At 44.7% G+C, this 17,925-nt stretch overlaps 1 protein-coding gene across 4 annotated transcripts in view; it reads right to left on the reverse strand.

The window, feature by feature from the left end:
- Positions 1-12,582, reverse strand: part of ETV4 (ETS variant transcription factor 4) — a 46,026-nt gene extending 33,444 nt beyond the window's left edge. For all 4 annotated transcript variants that reach the window (XM_050935115.1, XM_050935114.1, XM_050935113.1 and 1 more), the window contains exons 1-4: positions 12,487-12,582; positions 12,007-12,109; positions 11,788-11,881; positions 11,480-11,527 (exon numbers count right to left, since the gene is read on the reverse strand). In XM_050935115.1, the coding sequence (XP_050791072.1) occupies positions 11,480-11,527; positions 11,788-11,881; positions 12,007-12,084 (220 nt within the window). In that variant the 5' untranslated portion in view covers positions 12,085-12,109; positions 12,487-12,582. The remainder of the gene's footprint in view (positions 1-11,479; positions 11,528-11,787; positions 11,882-12,006; positions 12,110-12,486) is intronic.
- Positions 12,583-17,925: the final 5,343 nt, after the last annotated feature.

The following is a 17,925-nucleotide window of genomic DNA, read 5'->3' on the forward strand; positions in this document are numbered from 1 at the left end:
CGTGATCTCTCCCGTCACCTTTACACTTTGGCAACACTTGCGTAGCTTGTCACTGAATTTTGAGACTCTTTCCATTTCATCGGGTTCAAAGAGCTGGCTTGAATTAACGCTGTGAATCAACACAAGCATAAGCTAAGTTTTGTAGAGACACTGTCAAGTATTAGGCCATGTCTACCCTAACACTTATATCGGCAAAACTTTTGTCACTCAGGGTGTGAAAAAAAACACACCCCTGAGTGACATACGTTTTGTTAGCATAAGTGCTTGTGTGCATAGCACTATGTAGGTAGGAGACGGTCTCCTGCCAACATAGCTACCACTGCTTGTTGGGGGTGATTTGTGGGAGCAGGTACACGAGTGATCTTACAATATACAGCTGCGCTGCTATAAGCTTGTAAGTGTCGACAAATTCTCTAGCAATCAAGAATGTCCCAGTGGTTAGGCATGGATGAATGTGTAGGGAGGGAAGGTGGGGTGATTTCCACGTCTTTCTTCGTTGGAGGCAAAAGTCCACATTTTGGGTTCAGAACAAACTGCTAAAAAAAAAAAAAAGTAGGCAGATCAAGGCAGGTTTATCACAGCATAAAAGATACTCCTTTTCCTCCGAACGCTTGTTTCCATCAGATCACTCATGCAAATTTAACGGGATAAGGCTAAGCACAGCTGCAGTTTCCTCCTTAGAAATCTAGAGTGAGGCCTGAAGTCTAGAAACCAGACTCGTTTGTTCAAAATCCAGAGATGCTTTGCCTCCTAAGGAGTCACACAGAATGATCTAGGATGCTGATGGGAAGGATACAGGCAGTTAGGTAAAGTACAAGCAGTGGCTGAAGCACATATTAGCCACCCCAGAGGTCAGAGCATCCCAAACAGAACCCGCCACAGATTCCATGAGGCTGGCATCAGGCTTCAAAGGGGGCCTCAGCTGCCACACAACTCGAGGGGGTTTCATTATGTTCCCACAGCAAAGCCATAAGACAAGGGTTAGGATACATAGTCCCTACAACTGGCACCTGATTGTCCAGTTTCACTGCACTGACACATCATCAGTACCAGGCCTCTGGACAGTCTTCAGAGCAAACGAACACGCACATTCAGAGCACACAAACACGAGTGGGGCAAGAAGCAAGAATTCTTTGCTGTTAACGAAGCTCTGTGACAGGCCTGAGAACCAGCACCCTACAGCAAGTTTCACTGCAAGGTTTTAGAGCAGCCAGAAGCCCCATACGAGATCTATCACTGGTAGCTCCATCAGTGAGGCTATGATTTAGTCAGGGGTATTTTTAGTAAAAGTCATGGACAGATCACAGGCAATAAATAAAAATTCACAGCCCGTGACCTGTCCATGACTTGTGCTATAAACGTCCCTGAATAAATCTTAGCTGGGGGGCCACTGCTCTGGGAGGCACCTGGTGGGCCACTGCTGGGGCGGGGGCAAAGGGCAGGCTGCTGCTCTGCTGGTGTGAGGGGAGCCAGCGGCACCAGCTGCCAGAGGCCACTGAGCAGTGGCTGCTTTTTCCGGCTGCCCCTGGGGCCATCCAAATGCTGCTGCTCTGGCTGCCCCCTGGGGCTGCCCAAACAGCAGCCGGTTTGGCTGGCCCTGGGGCAGCTCCAGCAGTGAGTGATGTGGCTAGCTGTTGGGCTGCCCGAGTGGTTGGCTGCAGAGCCACTCGAGCAATGGCCAGTGTGGCTGTCCCCAGGGCCGCCTGAGCACACAGTCAGCCACACTGGTGGCTACAGAAGTCATGGAGGTCGCAGAAAGTCATGGAATCTGTGACTTCTGTGACCTCTGTGACAGACACAGAGCTCTCTCCATCAGATAAAGCTCCAGTAATGGAAGAAGAGGTTAGAACTAGAGGGACATGGAGCTACCCCGCATTATCCTGTCAATAGAACACATATAATTCCCAGTGACTGATCCTGCTGATGAGACAATTAGGCCCCAGAACGTTAGAGCGACTCGGTCAGCTTGAAAACACATTTCAAGCAGGTACATTTCTTTCCCTAGGTTACTAGGAACACTCAATACCATGGAATATTATGCTCTTTATTCATTTTCTGTATTTCTCTTAGCTGGGTTAGGAGACTCTTTAGTTAGATTCTAAAGCCAGAAGGGACCCTTGTGATCATGTAGTCTGACCTATATAGCACAGGTCATAGAACTGTCCCAGAATAATTCCTAGAGCAAATCTTTTAGAAACAAAACATTAAAATGCATATTGTTTGCTTGTGCCCAGTTTACCAAGTGATCCTGATCGCTCTGAATCAGAGATCTGTCCTCTACATTGTTTACCACTCCTTCAATTTTTCTGTCATCTGCAAACTTTATTGGTGATGAGTTTGGGGTTTTTATCCAGGTCACTGATAAAGATATTAAATAGCATGGGGCAAAGAAGAGATTAATAGATTTTAATGTTACCCTTTAAAAAGAATTTTGTGGATGCAATTTATGGGGACTTAGCCATTGGTTCATCTTTTGTTTTGTGACAGACCCAGACCAGTGGGGTACAGGAGTCTAGTAGAGGGCAAATATACTGGTCACTGGATGAGTAGTTTTCTGTTCCCTGAGTGACCAGAGCAGAGGTTGCACTAGAGTAATCAGGAACCTGCTAGAACCAATTAAGGCAGACAGGCTGATTAGATCACCTGCAGCCAATCAAGGCAGGCTAATCAGGGCACCTGGGTTTAAAAAGGAGCTCTCTCCAGTCAGATGGGGAGGAGCCAGAGGAGAGGAAGTGTGTGTGAGGAGCTGGGAGCAAGAGGCACAAGGAGCTGAGAGTGGGAGGGTGTGCTGCTGGAGGACTAAGGAGTATAAGCGTTATCAGACACCAGGAGGAAGGTCCTGTGATGAGGATAAAGAAGGTGTTTGGAGGAGGCCTTGGGGAAGTAGCCCAGGGATTTGTAGCTGTCATGCAGCTGTTACAGGAGGTACTATAGACAGCTGCAATCCACAGGGCCCTGGGCTGGAACTCGGAGTAGAGGGTGGGCTCAGGTTCCCCCCAAACCTCCCAACTTCTGATCAGACACAGGAGGAATTGATCCAGACTGTGGGGAAGATCACTGAGGTGAACAAATCTGCCAATAAGCGCAGGACCCACCAAGGTAGAGGAGGAACTTTGTCACAGTTTATATCTAGTTTCATTGTCAGGTTTATAGCACTGCATTGCTTGGGATTTGAGCCTTTTCAAAAAAACTGTTTGTCTCGATTTTTTTTAAAAGGTGGAAACATTTATTTTATTCTCACATTTTTAAAAAAAGAAAATTAAAATTAAATCTGAGACTGAATTCAAGTTGACAGTATCCCTTGAAGCATTTCTGTATGAAACAAATTAAGGAACCAAGCAACTGAATATGGTGAGATGTTCTAGTTATACCACAGAAGGAAAAAAATATCCATCCGCATATAAATATAAATCTGAACAATCTGTAAGGAAAATGAGAGCCAGACTGCAGCAGCTCATCTGTTGAAGTTTAAAATGAGATGATCAAAATCGTATAGAAATTTTAAAATAGAAATAAGGGAGACTTAGCAAGAAGCTGTAAGAGTAGGCGCTGAACTTTAGTCTAAATGAGGCTAAACTACGATAAGAAGGACTGCACAGTTCAGAAATCGAGACTTGCAATCTCACTGAGTATTTAAGACCGGGCTTGTAAATGAGATACCACAACATGAGTCAGAAGAGCTGCTTTCAACGTCCATTCTGATTTCCATGGGATAGTTCCCTGAAATACATTTTGTATCCTGGCACTATCATGCAGGAAAAATGTGTATCACATACGCAGAAAGACATGGCAACCCTACTCCTTCTGCCTAGTGAAAATACGTATTTCTCTGCTTAGCAGAGATAAGCAACATGGAAATTCTTGACATTTACATGTGCTCTGTTTCATGCATTTTAAATGCTAGATTTGGACAGCAGAGATCAAATTTACTCACTTGCTAGTGGTTTCTTTGTTTTGAATACAGCTTTGCTTTTCTTGTTGAAAAGATGTTTCTAAAAGTGATGAGAACTTTGAACTGGGTTTTACAAGCAAAGGGAGAAACATGATGTATTCACTGGCTTTTGCCCTTGTACACTTGGGAAAGATGGATTTTATGTGAAAGACTCACGTTTGTGTTTTTAACAGAGCTGAAAGGAACATAGTTCATTTTCTGTACTCTGTAGGAGTGATCTAGTGGACAGCGCACAGGACTGTGATCTAGGAGCAACTGAGCTCTCTAATCGTGGCCAAGTCCACAGACAATGTCACTGACAGATGCAAGTCTCAGTGGTATTTCTACTATAGATGAATCCTGAAAACAGATTACAGCATAGCTTCACTTTGTAATGTAGACAGCACCTACACACACAGGGGGCGGTGAGGACACAGAGCCTAATTTACAGATACTAATACATATTATTACTATTACTTTGTTCACAGCATCAGTGAGGTAAGCCAGCCCAGAGAATAGCGTCTCTTTGCTGCCGCTGCAGGAGGAAGAGGAAAAACTCACTTGATTTCTTAAGGAACTAGAAAATAACAGCTCGTGTTCTCACCTTGGCTAGAGCAGGGAGTTTATTTTATTACAGGTAAAAAGTGAAGTTTATGATCTGGAGGAAGTTCTAACTTTTAGGCAATATTTTGGGTCTAAACAACCAGCTACCGTATCACTTGCACATTAACAGATTGAAAAGATCTTCATGCTGCCACCACCTCTATTCTTGTCAGAAACTAATGGTGGGGGAGGGGGAACTGACAGTGACACCAAAGGAGACAATCGCACTAATCTGTGCCAGGTTGGGCTGGAACAGCGCTGCTCTTACTCAGGGGCTGAAAGTGTTCCATTCCCAAAGTTTTGCATCTGTATTGTTAAGAAGCTGGGACTTGGAGACGTCAGGTTCCGCAGGTTAAGGAACAATAAGATGCAGCACAGTGTCTAGCTGCAGAGGTATGTTCTCGGGAGAGATCTAGGGTCCGCATTTAAACTTAGTTAGGAAACTCGCAAACTGATAGTTTTGAGGGAAGTTGTTTTGTTCTCTTTTCCAGTTAACTCTGCAAACCAAAGTTCAAAGCTAGTGAAAATCATGCAGGGGAGTGAAACTATATAAGGATTTCCCTGGTATCATAGATAAGTGGAGAAGACAGTGCAGGGACCTGGCCTGTCAGAGCTGAGCAAGAGCTGCAGCCACCAGTGTCAGATTCTATTGCTGCTAAAGCGAGAGCTACACCCCAGGGCTACTAGCTGCTAACCCCACCATTCAACAGCCCCCAAAATGAAGTGCACAGCTTCCTCCCTTCTGGAGAGGGGAAATAAAGTCCCACGAAAAGCTGGAAGTGACTCAAAGGGGACTGAACAGAGAAACTGTCTGAAGCCAACTGCTCCTCTGAGTTTCCAGCAGTAGAGTGATAGTGCTGAGAAAACCCGAAGTAACAAGCTATGCTGGAAACATGGCAAAGAGGGTTCCAGCCTGCTGGAAGGGAGTTAATCCCACCCAGAATCCTGACTGTTGGGACTCACAGTGACAAATATGTATTGCTGACCATAGACGCAAGTTGAACTAGGAAGAGCCGACAGTGCTCCCTGGGGACAGGCACAGGGACACCTCACTTAGGAGCAGCCTGGATTGCCACTGGAGGTCACTCTTGTTGCACAGCAGGGAGCACATTTTTGCTGTAACACTGACACAAAAAGGTGCTTTAGTGTAATTTAAAACTACTGTCCTAACTTGCCCATGACACATGGAGGGCAGGAGGGAGAACTTATTGTGTCTCCAGCAGGAGCCATTTTGGGGCAGAGGCAGTAGCAGGAAGTGCAGGAGCAATTGTCTGGTTGACACCGCTTAGGAAGGGAAAGTTTCCTTTGGTACAAATTTTTTGTAACCTGTTTTTAACATTCCAAGAGCATGTGACTATTTCATTTGCTCCAGCCAGGACAATGGCAATAAAGCAACGGGGACTAAAAAATACAGCACAGATGACTCGAGCTGATTCACAAGAAGCAATGATGAGGGGTAAATGTGCATTGCTTGGACAAATAGCAACTATGGCTGCTTCTGCTATTTCTCCCAAGGGTGCAGCTCCCCTGGGGCTCCAGAATAGACAGGACTCCAGCAGCTGTTAGTGTGGTAACACCTTGATGCCAACCCTATTCAGAGCAGGTCTACATGACCACAGCAGCAGCATCGAGACCCTTCTCTGCATTGGCACCACTAGTGGAGGTGAAATAGTGGAAAATGTTAGTAATGTAGATGGGGGCAGGAGGGAATGAAAAACAGCTGCAAGTCTCTAAAGAGCATAGGATGTGGGAAAACTAAGGTGGGATCCCAGGGGATAGAACCAAAACCAACCGATTCACTTGACTGGTCAGGGGAACTTGTAGGCTGAATATCAGGAAACATTTCAGTCAGAGCCCAAGACAGTCTTCCAGGGACAGAGCTGGAATCAGGGTGGCAACCACTGATTGTGTGCACACTGCCCGCTCTTCTCACTCCTCTCAGCTAAGTGCCAACTCTGCTTTCTGGAACACACAAATAGGGACAGAGTCCCGAGCCTCGCTCAGACAGACCCGCCGTTACACATGGTCAGCTCACTAGCGCAGTATGGAAATCGCAAAGGGCATGTCCATAAGATGTCTGCCAAAGGACCAAGCACCTGCCCATTGCCATAAATGAAATAGTCTTTGAGACAATACAGACCAGACAGCACAGGCCTGGCTAATGTTTTATTATTATTTCTTACAAGCATTTCCTGGGCCTTCTCACAGCAGGAAAACGAGTACCGGCTGTGCATGCTTGTTCCCCAAAGCCTCTATCAAATTGCTGCTGAAAACACTTCAGCTGCTAGTGCTGAATGGACAAAACCATTTTCAACTGCCCTGCAGAAAGTGTGATAGAGACCATACACTTTAAAGGACAGAGGCAAGGCAGGACTAGCAGCTGCCTGAATACTATGATAGTAGGCCTGGCAGCCAGCTGCATCCACCGGTGGAAGCCCAGCCATCGGAGGCACTTAAAACTAGATTGGACAAAGCACCCCAAAACTATACTGTAGGGAATAACCCTGTCCTGGCCTGAGTAACAGACTAGACTGGAGGCAGTAAAACACTCAGATCACTGTCATTTGAAATAATCTGCATGACTCTAAGTGGAACCAAGAGTGAAGAAAAGAACAATCCTACACAATTCAAAGAGTGAACAACAGTCTTTGAGAAATCTGTCATCGCAAGTGACTAACGAGGGCACCCAGGCTCTAGGTGGTAGTTGGAAAATAGCACCAAGGGGACGACTGTAGGTTAAAATTCAGTTTCAGCAACAGATGAGCTGAGTTTAGGGGTCTCAGTCTATTGCCCGGAGAACCTGTGTCTATTCTGTTGTTTTTAATAGAGCATCATGACCAGCTGCCAAAGGGCAATGGTCCATATCTCAGCCCCACAGAGTGGATGGTGTCTGCTCTGTCGTGGAGGAATCAAACAGAAGGGGCATGGCTGGAATGCAACTCTGAGGTGTAATGCCTGATAGCGGTGGCAATCAGCCAGGGGTATGTGTACCCATATGGGTACGCAGAGGTCTTCCGGGGGAGCAGCAACACATCTAGATATTTGCTTAGTTTTACAATAGGCTAAATAAAAAGCACTAGTGAAGTCAGTACAAACTAAAATTTCATACAAACAATGATGTGTTTATACTGTTCTATATACTATATAGTGAAATGTAAGTAGAATATTTATATTCCAATGGATTTTTTATAATCATATGGTAAAAATGAGAAGGTAAGCAATTGTACAGTACTAGTGTGCTGTGAAACTTGTATTTTGATGTCTGATTTTGTAAGCAAGTAGTTTTAAAGTGAGTTGGAACTTGGGAGTACACCAGCTAAATCAGACTCCTGAAAGGGGTACAGGAGTCTGGAAAGGTTGAGAACTACTGCCCTATAGGGCTGGGGGAGGGCAGTGGGAGGATGCACTAACAGGCCCCGTGCCCTGAAGTCAGAGCTGTCAGTCAGTCTCACTTACATGAGAACCATAATTTTCCGAATTTGTTCTCCATCTCACATAACTGAAACATAGTCCAAGAAATTTACTTCCATCCTCTTTGCCCCTAAGCCACCAGACGTGCTTCCAAGAGAGCAGCGAACTGAAGAGGCTTCTCATAGCCTCTCTCCTGGCTTATTTTAGTTGTTTAAACTGAATCCATCAACACTTGCCCGATCTTATCCCATAGCACTTACAGTCTCCATTGGGTTACAACCAACACTTTCAGACCAGAGTCACACAAGGAAGAATATTTCCCCCACCCTGCTTCCCCGGTGGTTCTAAAAACAGAGGAGTCAGCACAGACAACTAAGGAAAATACAGAAACTTTTCTCCAGGGAAGCCTTTGCATCTTTGAATCCTGAGTCACATTTATGAAAGCTTTGGCACAAAACTAGCTCCACAGTTACCTACTGCCAGAGTCACATTTCATTCTAACATGCTCCAATTCAGACAGAAAGTGATGTGGAAAAGAGCATCAAAGTTATGGCTATAAGGCCTAAGATTCCCGTGTCTGCTAAAAAAGACTTGCACATGTACAGAGATTGGTGATTTATACCAGTGCAATGTGGAAATTGGGCCCTATTTGCTGCTATAAAAACCTCCTGAATGAAACTAATTGTAGAACAAAGTTAAGTTTCATAGTTAAATTTTTTATTTTGTGCATAGCTGGATACTTGGCACAAACTAATTCCTGATTTTATATTTACAAGTTGTTTCCTTCCTTCAGTCTTTTATTATAAAAGTAATTGCAGGAGCCTTTAACACAAAGCTATATTTCTCAATTGCATGAGGTGGAGGCAGGAAATATATAAAATATTTCAAAGTTTCACTTTTTTCACATTATTCGTATTTCTTAAATTTCTCAGTTCTCCCTTGCACTGTTCAAAGATATGTCTGTAGCTTAGAATTGTCTAAATCTGATATAAAAATGCTAGCAGATAGCTCCACATACACAGACGTTAGATAATAACTGATTATCAAACATGTTAGCAAATGCAAGTACAGCGAACAAATAATAGCCTGCTTGAGAGGGGAGCTCTCCTCAGGGAAATTGGGACTTAAATCCTCAGCCTGCAATTTGTTTGTTTCACTTACAAATTTACAGCAGCTCATTTTAGCTGAAGAGCCAGTTCACCACACACTTATGGTCTAAGGAACAGAAAGTCTGTGCACGATCTCAACTAAGGCTCCAAATGGACTCTGACTAGACTCAGTGAGCTAGATTTAAAATACTAGAAGTTTGGCAGTTTCCAGGAGAACTGTGTCCACAGAAACAGCATCTCACTTTTTTACAAATAAATACAATTATTTTTGTTATAGTTGGTCATTTCTTATAATGCAGGTGGTCTGTAAATAACTGGGAAGCTCAGGATTTCTTTAATTTTGCTCTGGAAGTTGGATCTTATGAAAGAGAAAGAGGTGGTGGGAATGGAAAGTCCATAGGGTTTTGTATGGTGCAGGCAGCTTCACACAGACGTATCATGGATGGTCTTCTCTTAGCTCTCTAATATATATATATATATATATATATATGTATTTATACACTTGTCAGGGGAAGGGGAATGTCTACCCCAGTCTACCTATTCCTTCCCTCAAAAATATCATTTTCCCAGCTCCAAATATTCAACAATCAAATATAACAACTCTGCATTTTCATCCAAAGATGACTTAGCACTTTACAAACACTAATTGCCTGGGTAAGGTGGTTCTGTATTATCTCCCATGAGAGGGAGTGTGGTCTTCAAGTTATACCGTGCAACCAAGTATCAGGAGACCTGGATTCTGTTCCTCGCTGTGTGCCCTGGAGCAAGTCTCCCAGATGCTCCATGCCTCGGAAGGGGAATTGCAATACATACTTCACAGAGTATGTATACATTCATCGCTGTCAGTAAAGTGCTTTGAGATCCTGGGATGGCAGGTTACTATAGAAGTGCAAAGGATTAATATTTATTATGAATTTGCAAGTTGGGAAGATGGAGGTCAGAGAGGTGAATTGGCTTGTCCAAGGTCACACAGAAAGCCGATGACAAAAGCTGCGAAACAGAATCCAGGAGTTCTTTCTTCCAGTCCAGCACTCTAACCATTAGGCAGCTCTCCACAACTTTTACCTAACGTATGCCCAGGCAGAGAACCATAATTTCTTCACTATATTTTTTCTTGGTTTGCATTACTATCTAACAATGTCTTATCTCTGTCCACAGCAGTGAGACCTTGATGTGGCCTCTCCTTCCCCCTCTAGTAATTTCACAAATTAGTTACTGCAGGGCACGCTATTATTTATGGGAACATTGCACAAGAGATTCTGTGCAAGCTCTTCTGACTTTAATGGTGTCAAATTTAAAACAACTATCAGAGAGCAGAAGGCCCTGAATGGAAACTCCACCAGAACCCAAGTCTGACATGATGTCCTTTTGCTAACACCTCTACAGTTTTTGAAAGTAAAAAGGACTTCTTTCATAATCTGAGCGTATGAATGGTATTTACATAGATGGACTTCAAGCAAATCCACCTCTTTTTCCCTTGTAGTATGAACAGGATGGGTATTCTAATCCTGGACTGGCCTCCAGATGATATTTTGTGCCCATGAAGTCTGCATTCCTGAACGTTGCTTGATCAAATAGTCTTCTCACTTTGGTTTTAACTGAATAGAAAACATTTTTTTAAATAAAAGCCAATTTTTTGTATTCAATTGACAAATTTTTGTTTTAAAAAACCCTGCTTTTGCAGGAGTATATTTTCTTGTTGTGGTAGAATTAGGGGAAAGATGGCTGCTCAGATTACCATATGTATTTAGGATATTATTATTAAATATTTGTTAAATACCAACAACATACTAGGGGCTTTCTCAGACACATGATTACTTCTTCAGCTAATAAGTAAATTAAACAAACATTTTAACTCTTTCAGAGGACAGGCCACTGGTATCCTTGCAGTTAAAGCAAATACAAAAGACCACTTAGCATTAGTTGCAATTTAAATTAATTGGGCTCATCGAGATTTGATAATTTCCCTTCAGTGCTGAAGTCAAAAGGCAAAACAGTTTAAACATCAAAACTAAATACACAGTTTAGATGCACAAAGATTTCCAAGACAATCTCCTCAGAGCACTGGCTTTTCTGAATTAGCAGAAGAGCATTTTGCTCCCAAAACTGAAGGCAACATTCCATTGTTTATTAAAGAAATCATCAGTGTTTTGGCAACTAACAAAGATAAGTGACAAATTAACACAAAATCCCAGCAGTTGCCAGCAGACACTGAAAATGGGCCAAGGGCCAAGTTCCATTCATAAGCAAATACCCAGCACAATAGTGTGATTCATAATCCTTGATTTACACAAGACTAGAGGTTGGCCAGGCTGAAAAATATATTTAATGTTTGGAGCTAGGCAAATGAAGTAAAGGAAGAACAGAGCAAACACCAAAGACAAACAAATGATTGACAGACAAAAAGAGAGGAATGGGTGCCTACCTTCTGTCAGCCATGTCTCCTGAAACTGGCTCAGATCCTGGAAGAGGTCTGCAAGAAAAGTGAAAGGTGCCTTTACTGAAGGCTGGCCTGGGCTGGACTGACAGCAGGATGCTCCAGGGTTGGTGATGTGGGATGGGAAAGAAACACAAACACTGCAGGGAAATGGGGGAGTGAAGAAGAGAGAGGGGAGGGTCTGATCCCTACCTACTTCCTACTCATGAGCCCTGTCCCTCCCCCCACCTCCTCCCACTGTCCCCCATGAGCCCTGTCCCTCCCCACTGCCCCTGGGGTGCTGCTACTGCCTTTACCTTCCGAGTCCTGAAGTGGGGCTAAGCCTGGGTCCATGGGTCTCCTGGCGCCCATCAGAGCTCGGCTGCTGAGGGTCCCACTTCCCGGCGGTTTCTGAAGAAAAGGACAAACCCGCTTGGGAAAATCACGTCAGGACTGGACCCTGGGCCACCTCTCCCCGGGGCTGGGTGCTGGGCGCTGCCTGCAGCCTCGGGCCCGGGGGCTGCCGCTCTACTCACGTGTGTGAAAGTGTAAGGCACTTGCTGGTCCAAGTACCCTTTCATCCTCCTGTCCGCGTGTGAACTCCTCGTGGGCATGGAGCAGCCAGCTCAGTGCAGCGACCTGCGGGGAGACGGGGCGGGCAGAGGGAGCCTGTTTCACAAGGGCTGGGGAGCAAAGAGGGAGCGTCCCTTGGAGTCTCGGCTGCACCTGCTTTAGCCCACCACGTCCCGGGCTGGGCCTCGTGGCATCTCCCCATCCCCGACCCCCAGGGCTTGTCCTAGCTGCGGGAGCGGGGCTCTTCCTAAAACGACCCTGGGGCAGGTTACCAGCAGCGGCTCCACCGCCCCTCCCTGTTCCCCGGCTGCAGTGCTGGGTGTGATGTGCAACGAGGCGTCGTTCGCGCTGCATCTGGCAAAACTTGTGCGAAGAGGCGGGGTGATGCCTCGCTCCCCAATGGAAACTGCCACTCTGCACCCCTGCCCAGTCCGGGCTCTCACCTGTTCCCCTAGTCCCGCTCCCACGGAAAGGGCTCGCTTTCCTGGCGGCTCAGACAGTTGTGTGCCCGGGGGGAGCCTCCCATTGGTGCATTTCCTCCTTCCCAGGCTCAGCTTTCTTGCTTCTTTGTTTCATTGACTTTGTGAATGAAGCCCCGGGCTGGGACACGCCCGCCAATCACAGCTCTGCTCTGGCCCTCACCCAGCGCAGAAGGGGGAGCGGCTACGGATTCCAGGGCCAATCAGATCGCGTCACTCTGGGATTCATTCAAGGCTGGGGCTCCCATTCATAAAAAACTCCCAAAGTTCATTCATAAAGGTCTGCAAGGGACGGGGAGCCAGAGCCATGCTGAGCTGAGTTGTGTGCATGGCACGGCGTGTGCACGGTTCACACCACCAGACTCCCCCAGGACTTGCACACGTCCAGGCCTGACAACTCTCACTCAACGTTAAGAGTCATTTTTAAAGTATCTACACTCCTGTTATGACGAGTTGTTTTTTTTTTTTAAGTTTCAGTGGGACTTTGAAAATATCTCTCACATTTAGAATCTCCTTCTGTCCCGTTGTACCAGCCAGGCAACCCTGGCTTTCAACACCAATTTCTTTGGCATAACTACATAGTGCCAATAAAATAAAATAAAATAAAATAAAATAAATTCCAGTCCCTGAGTCTGCACACACAGAAGTAAACACTTGCATGTACAGCCAACATTTGTGTGTGCAAACCAGGTGCTCCATCTCCTGCATTTACACGTTCAAATGTCATTTGCATATCGAAATAAATATCTGTTTTTCATAAACCTCTGTGGACTCAAGTTTTTCAATTTCTCCTTTAGAGTTCCATGGGGCCAGGGACTCAGTTACAAGAAGATATTGTTCTGGGGGACATTATCCCCTAGACAAAGATTGATACTGGAGAAAGAGTCATAATTAAAAGGGAAAGAAAGAAAGAGGAGTGAGTCTTTATAATTGTAAGTATGAAAACTAGGCACAGTGACATGTTCTGCACATCACTAATATCAAAGTGGAATCTCAGAATGGTAGATTAGAGCAAGACATACTCTCTCTCTCTCTCTCTCTGGTATGTGGATGTATAACAGTCAATTAAACATTTTTGAACCCTTCTGCCAAATCAGGCTGTAGTATTATCTGATAACATAGCTCAATCACAATTCAACACTGTCTGCACAGACAAGACTGAACAATGTTTTAACCCTATCATGAAATTAACATCTTTCAGCATAGTTCCTCCCCTCTTCCCCACAACCATGGCAGTTGTGTAGTTTAGTTGGGACTTTAGTATATATTAACTCAGTCCTCAATGGGGGAAATCACATTGTAGAGATTGCAGCTCAGGCAAATTGCCTGGATATTTTTAGTTTCTGTGAATTTTTAGCTATTTTGTGACCTCCATAACAACAAACAGGCTATAAATATTAATCTGTGTTTAATAGTCAGGAGGAGACTGAATGAGAAGAACCCTCCCAGTTAGGTTATTGTTGGTCTATCTGTTCCATTTGTGCTTAAAATAATTAATTAACACCAGATACCCATGCTATTCACTCTCCCTTGTGCAGACGGCAGTAAAACAACAATTTGACTTTTACTAGTGGCACATTTCCTGGGTGAGAGATAATGGAGCCTTTGTTATTTCAGCTCTGATTTCAACAATATGATTACACTCCGACCTCTAAACCGGATGGGATTTTCTACTGCAATATTTATTTACTCTACAATGTTTTAATTTCCTACCCAGCTGGCAATAGCAGTATTGCAGGAGGAAGGCAAGGCCTCAGTAAATGTCTTCTTTGTACTTTCCATACCTCTGAAAAATACAGACAGACCTCCTAGCAATCTTTACTGTATTACTCTCTCTCTCTCTCACACACACACACACACACACACACACACACACACACACACACACACACACACACACACACACACACACACACACACACACACACACAACTGTATTAACATCAGAGACTCCAAGGCTCTATTAGTTCAAACTGAGCAGCCCCAGCCTTTCACCTGAAAATACGCAGCCTGTCCTTCACCCACCCAATTTCATACTCTTCTCCTAATACCTGAAAGGATTAATTGCAACAGATATATCATTTCAAAAGAAAAATTCATGCACTCCTATCAAAGCCACCTCCAACTCATCCAGCTGCAAAATGGGTACCTGATCCATTGGTTAGGGCTGTCAGTACCATTGACTGTGAAACTGACTGGCCTTGATCACATCAGCCCCATGAGCCAGTGGCTCAGGAGAACTATCAAAAGGAGCACAGGAGACTAGGGGTTTCTCTCATTGCTTGTGAGCTGTTTGGGGCAGTGACCATCATTTACCATGTGTTGTACAGCACCTAGCACAATGGTGCCCTGATGCGTCTGAGGCCTCCAGGCATGACTGCGATATAAACGATAGATAATAATACACATGGGTGTGGTTGTAACACTTCCATGCTCCCACCATGCCCAGCTGCACTGACCATGCCACTGGGCAGTGTATTGGAAGGCAGAAGATGCATGGAAGACTTCTGATTTCTTTTCCCAAGAGATTAGACCAGGAGTTGGCAACCTTTCAGAAGTACTGTGCCGAGTCTTCATTTATTCACTCTAATTTAAGGTTTTGTGTGCCAGTAACACATTTTAAAGTTTTTAGAAGGTCTCTTTCTATAAGTCTATAATATATAACTAAACTATTGTTGTATGTAAAGTAAATAAGGTTTTTTAAATGTTTAAGAAGCTTCATTTAAAATTAAATTAAAATGCAGAGCCCTCTGGACCGGTGGCCAGGACCTGGGCAGTGTGAGTGACACTGAAAATCAGCACGCATGCCATAGGTTGCCTACCCCTGGATTAGACTCTTTCTGAGGAGACGGAGTGGAAATTGCATCCATTCAGGTCCAGTGTGTGGACCCTTCATTTGAGCCATCACAGCATTTTGGTGAGCGAGAAACATGTCTAGCCTTCCCAGGGTAACCATGCCCTGGTCCTGGTCGAAAGACCTTTCAGAAAGCTTCCTCCAGCCCAGAGATCAGCAGCAGTAGCCAAGGTGTAAACGTCAGCTCCCAGCAGCCCAGGCACCTGAATGAGTTATGATCCTCAAAGCTGAGTACCCCAACTGCTGTCCAGATCATCTGGCAAGAGAGGACTTTGCAAAGACCAGCTATTTAGGCCTTTTCTACATGGGAATGTTTCACCAGTTATGCCGATATAATTATACCAGTGTAATTCCACCCTCCCCCCTAATATTCCAGTATAGAAGTGTCATTTTTCTGTTTAGTTTAAACCTTTCCCCAAGCAACAAAAGCTAAACTAAAAATAGTCACTCATACCAGAATAAGAGTATCCACACGGGGAATTATACCAGTATAACCAGAGCAGCTTAAATTCACACCTTAGCTTACACCAGTATGACTTTCCTGTGCAGCCAAGCCCTTATTACAGTATTTGGAAGGGGAAGACTGAAGCCAGTCCTAAGAACCTCTTACAGTGGGAAAAGAATTGTCTCAGCCCCTGGTTACAATACATTTTGCTCTGGCACTTCAGCTGGAACCAAAATGCATTATTGATACTACAGAATTAGTCCTAAACATTATTAAGAATTATTTCTGCTACAGCATTGGAGAAAGCAGGGTGGTAATCAGGGACAGGATTAGGTTCAGAGGAAGGATGGTCCTGTGATTACTGCACTGGGCTAGGACTCAGGAGCTCTGGGTTCAATTTCCAGCTCTACCACAGCCTCCCTTTGTGACCTTGGGCCAGTCACTTAATTTCTCCATGCTTCTAAAATGGAGATAATTCTACCTTCCAGGAGATTGGAGAGGATAATATCACTAATGTTTGTGTGGTGCTCTGACACCATGGTGATTGGCAGTTCCAGAGAAAAGCCTTCTAAAATAACATGCTTTTAACCCTGGTATGTACTGAGGCTAAAAGTAGTTCCCTAACATGGCTGTGACATGTTTATTCCTGACCGCACAGGTAATGAAGAATGGGCTACAACCATGGCTGTGTTTATAGTGCAGCCAGGGCCTTCAAGAAGCATGATAAGGAGCGTGAGTGACCAGGCTGTAAAAGAATCTTTAAAAGTCTGCAGGAAAATCAGGAAAATTCCCCATGATTTTCTACAAACATCCACCAATCTGTTCTGTGTTTCCATCCCATTTCCCACTGCCACCTTGTCCCCCTGCTCAAGCACCCTTGAGTTAAATACTCTTCCTCCAGCTGTAAAGCAAGTGAATGAGTGGGCGGCTCCATTGCTGCTATGAAAACATCTGGCTGGGGGCAAGGATGGGGACAGCACCTATCAGTGATGCTCCCTTCCCCCATCACCTGTGCCCAGCCTGGGGGGAGAAAAGAAGTTTTTCTCGTGAACTGGACTTTACAACAGTTTTAGGCCCTGGGGTCTTGCCTCACTTACAGCAGTTTTTACCCCAGTCTAACTCTGCTGGCTTCATTGGGGTTGCTCCTGATTTACAACAGTGCAGATGAGAAGATAATCAGGCCCTAAATATTCAGAAGCAGATTTATCTCTTTTTTGTAAACAACCCTGAGGATAAAGAGTCTGCATTCCCTAAGGAAGTGAAGTCCTTGGGCTGTAGTCGAAAGGGGGCGAGGGGAGGGAGGGTGCAGTTCTGTGCAGCGAAGACAAACTTTTTCCTAAGCGGAAACTCCCCTCACATTAGTAAGTAGGTGTTGAAGGCTGTTACTTTTCACAGAAGGAAGGGCAGAAAATAGTGTTATGTGCCAGAAGGGTCCTCCTGGCTAGAGGCTGAGCAGTGCTTTGTAAGGCAGGGTGTTCCAAGATTAACTAGGACTTTGGCTCATATTTGCTTATGAAAATCTCAGTCCACATCAAATCTAATTCTGAGAGCTGCCAAAAAGAATCCTACAGTCAGGACATGGGAGAAAAATGGACAAGGAAATCTCAAGAGGGCAAAAACCAGAACAGAAATGGGAGCCTCTGGCCTCTTTCCTTTGCTACAAGGGAATGTAGCACAGAAGACAGCGAGGCAGATGTTTTATTTACTGTAGGGTCACTAGAACAACTCAAATTCTGGCTTAGCTTATTTTAGGAGCCCCCTCCCCCACAAGTACATTTTATTGTATGATATTTTCAATTTTTGGGGGGTGGAGGGTTGGGGTAAGAATGATTGAAAAGTGAGACATCTGGAACCCAAAGCCTTAGGCAAGGGCTGACTGCTGCCTTGCACCTTGTGCTATCATTTACCCCAGTGCAAAGTGGGTGTAAAACACTCCTGGATCAGGCAGGCAGCAATGTGCATCCACTTTACATTGGCATGAATGGCACACTAGGTGCACAGCGGTGCAGTGCAGCATCAGGTGTAACTGCCTTCCACGGATGTGAATATTCGATACTGACAGTGCAGGCGCTCTCTCTCTCTCTCTCTCTCTCTCTCTCTCTCA

The sequence above is a fragment of the Gopherus flavomarginatus genome, chromosome 25 (genome assembly GCF_025201925.1).
Source record: "Gopherus flavomarginatus isolate rGopFla2 chromosome 25, rGopFla2.mat.asm, whole genome shotgun sequence".
Classification (NCBI taxonomy): domain Eukaryota; kingdom Metazoa; phylum Chordata; order Testudines; family Testudinidae; genus Gopherus; species Gopherus flavomarginatus.